The sequence below is a fragment of the Lycium barbarum genome, chromosome 11 (genome assembly GCF_019175385.1).
Source record: "Lycium barbarum isolate Lr01 chromosome 11, ASM1917538v2, whole genome shotgun sequence".
Classification (NCBI taxonomy): domain Eukaryota; kingdom Viridiplantae; phylum Streptophyta; class Magnoliopsida; order Solanales; family Solanaceae; genus Lycium; species Lycium barbarum.
The window spans coordinates 48650559-48653713 of record NC_083347.1 but is presented as its reverse complement, the minus strand read 5'-3'; the positions used below and the strand labels follow the sequence as shown (position 1 = coordinate 48653713).

General features: G+C 41.1%; 1 protein-coding gene across 1 annotated transcript; it reads right to left on the bottom strand.

The window, feature by feature from the left end:
• Positions 1 to 1558: 1558 nt before the first annotated feature.
• Positions 1559 to 2008, bottom strand: LOC132619817 (secreted RxLR effector protein 161-like). The gene has a single exon (XM_060334599.1). It carries the CDS (start codon positions 2006 to 2008, stop codon positions 1559 to 1561), a length of 450 nt encoding a protein of 149 aa, XP_060190582.1.
• Between the last annotated feature and the right edge of the window lie 1147 nt (positions 2009 to 3155).

The following is a 3155-nucleotide window of genomic DNA, read 5'->3' as shown; positions in this document are numbered from 1 at the left end:
ATGAAATGTAGACGATATGAATAGGAGTGTGAATACGAATGAACAAGATTTTGTATACGGATACATGATGGAAATGGAATGTCCCTATGGAAAGCAAGTAAGTGCTATGACAATGATATTATTATCTCCCATCTTATGTTATCGTTTATGCTGTCCATTACGCTTTCTTATTGATGTTGATCATGCTTTACATACTCAGTACATTCTTCGTACTGACCTCCTTTTGTTTGTGGACGCTGCGTCATGCCCGCAGGTGGCCAGGGAGATAGACTCGATCCATAGCTTCATTATTCAGGGACTACATTGCGGAGCTCCATCTCATCCGGAGCCGCAGCTTTTGGAATAAATTCTTTTGTGTACATATTTATGGGCATAGCGGGGTCATGTCCCGCTCATGTGATATGTTATACCCTTCTTAGAGGCTCGTAGACATGTGTATGTGGTTAGATGTGTTTGGCCTTGTCGGCCTATATTTTGTATATCATTTTTTCGGCCTCGTCGGCCCATGTACATTGATGCGGCATAGATGCCTATGATGATATAAGAAATGTTGCCGTCCAAAGGGACTAGTATGATGGATGATTAGAATGCATGATTTGATTTATGGCTCACCTAGATGTCATGTGAAAGTATGTCAAGGGGGTGCCCGGGTAGGATAGCACCGGGTGCTCGTCGCGGCCCCCTAGTCGGGTCGTGACAGTGATGATGTGGGGTTCGTTTTTAGGAAATTTGGAGAGGGAGAGTCATTTAGAGACATGGTGATTTTAGGCCAAGATTGGAAGAGAGACGGTAGATGTTATGCAAGACAGTGAGAGAAGATGAAATGTGTTTTAAGTGAGGAGAGAGGAGAGACACTTTTGGTTTAAATAAAGGAACAAGGAATCGATTCTGATTGGGTCTTAAAATAGCCTTCTTACACGCCGGGTCGGTTCAGAAAAGGTGTGTCGTTTTGGGCTCAATTTGATAAAGTGGAGGGAGGAATTTTAATGAAGTATCACTTTCATACAATTTAAAAAGAATATAGGTACCTAAGAGACTACTAACCTGAGTCACAGGAACCAGGTTCCTTGACAGCTTTTAAGATGTAGGCAAAAACTCTGAGAAATGCAATGTCTCCAATGCTTATGTTGTCCTTAAGATGCCATGCGTGTATACCTGTAACAATATAGGAGTGAGTTAGATGCCACCAAAAAACACTTTTAGCTCTGCACCTTTCGTCTTAACATAGCAAACCATTGAGGGAAATTTTAGGAGAAGCAACTAGTTGAGCTTGACCAAGCCCAACTCTAAAGGACTTCTTTCAAAATGCTTCCTGCTTGGTGCTTTGGCGAAGATATTTGCTACCTGGTCCTCTGTCTTGTAGAACTTTATAATATCAACCCCTTTTCAACATTATCCCTTAGGAAATGGTGCCTTACATCAATGTGCTTGGTCTTTTTATGTTGCACTGGATTTTTTGCCATGTTAAGTGCACTTGTATTGTCGTACAACAAGGGCACACACTCAGTAAGCATGCCAAAATCCTCAAGCTATTGTTTGATCAAAGCAATTGAGCACATCAAGAGGCAGCAGCCACATACTCAGCTTCGGCAGTAGAAAGAGCCACTGAATTTTGTTTCTTTGTACCCCAAGAGAGCAAGCATGACCCCAGAAAATGCGCCATTCCAGATTTTCTCTTTTTATCCACAAAATATCCAGCATAATCAGCATCAACATATCCAACCAAGTCAAAATTATCTCCTGAAGGATAGAAGAGGGCCAGGCACTGAGTCCCCTTGAGATACCTAGAGATTCTTTTTGCAGCTTTTAAATGGGATTCCTTTGGACTTGATTGGAACCTTGCACACAAATCAACACTAAAGACAATGTCAGGTTTACTGGCAGTTAAGTACAGTTGTGACCCAATGATACCCCTATACATGGTTTCATTCACAGGGGAACCAAGTTCATCCCTGTCTAACCGAGTAGCAATAGCTATAGGTGTATCAATGGGCTTAGCCTTCTCCATCTCAAATTTTTAAGTAGCTCCTTGATGTATTTTTGTTGACTGATCATGGTTCCTTTTGGGGTTTGCTTCACTTACATCCCCAGAAAGAAGTTCGGCTCACCTATCATGTTCATCTCAAATTCACTTCCCATGTGCTTGGAAAATTCTTCACAAATGGAATCATTTGTAGCACAAAAAATGATGCCATCAACATATACTTGCACAATCAACAGATTCCTACCTCATTTTTTCAGAAATGAGGTGTTGTCAATTTTTCCTCGTGTAAAGCCATTTTCAAGAAGAAACTTTGACAATCTCTCATACCATGCCCGAGGAGCTTGGTTTAAACCATATAGAACCTTTTCAAGCTTCAACACATACTAAGGATGTTCATAACTTTCAAAAGCAGAAGGTTGCTTGACAAAGACTTCCTCCTTCAAGTACCCATTAAGGAAGGCACTTTTGACATCCATTTGGCACAATTTTAATTTCATATGAGATGCAAAGGCAATAAGAATCCTGATTGCTTCCATTATTGCAATAGAAGCAAAGGTTTCATCATAGTCAATGCATTCTTCTTGATTGTATCCTTGAACCACCAGCCTTGCCTTGTTCCTTGTAATGTTTCCAAATTCATCAAGCTTATTGCGAAACACCCACCTAGTCCAAATCATTGTTCTGTCTGAAATCCTGGGGACCAGGTGCCACACTTTGTTTCTCTCAAATTGATGGAGCTCTTCTTGCATAGCAGCTATCTAATCAGCATCTCTCAAGGCCTCCTTGATATTCTTGGGTTCAATTTGAGATAGAAAGGCTGAGAAGGCAAACATGTTTCTCTCCCTAGACCTTGTTTGAATACTAGAGTCTAAGGGAGTAATCACATTGTGAAGTGGATGAGACCCTTTGTGCTTCCAGTTGGATACTTAGAATTTAGGATTCGAGGGACCAGGTTCTTCCATGTTTGATCCTTCATTGACATTTACAGATGCATGACTTCTTCTTGTTTGTTCATCCCTGGGAGTACCTGACACAGTATCAACTACCCGATGTTCAACTTCAAATAGAGTAATGGAGGGACCTAGTTCCTCTGTGCCTTCTGGAGATTCTGCTGCATCTTCTTCATTGCTCTGCTTGACTTGACTCATCAACTCATTCTTTCCATTAGATA

Coding starts and splice junctions, on each gene's coding strand:
- LOC132619817 (XM_060334599.1), bottom strand. CDS start 2,008: ATGGAGAAGGCTAAGCCCATTGATACACCTATAGCTATTGCTACTCGG.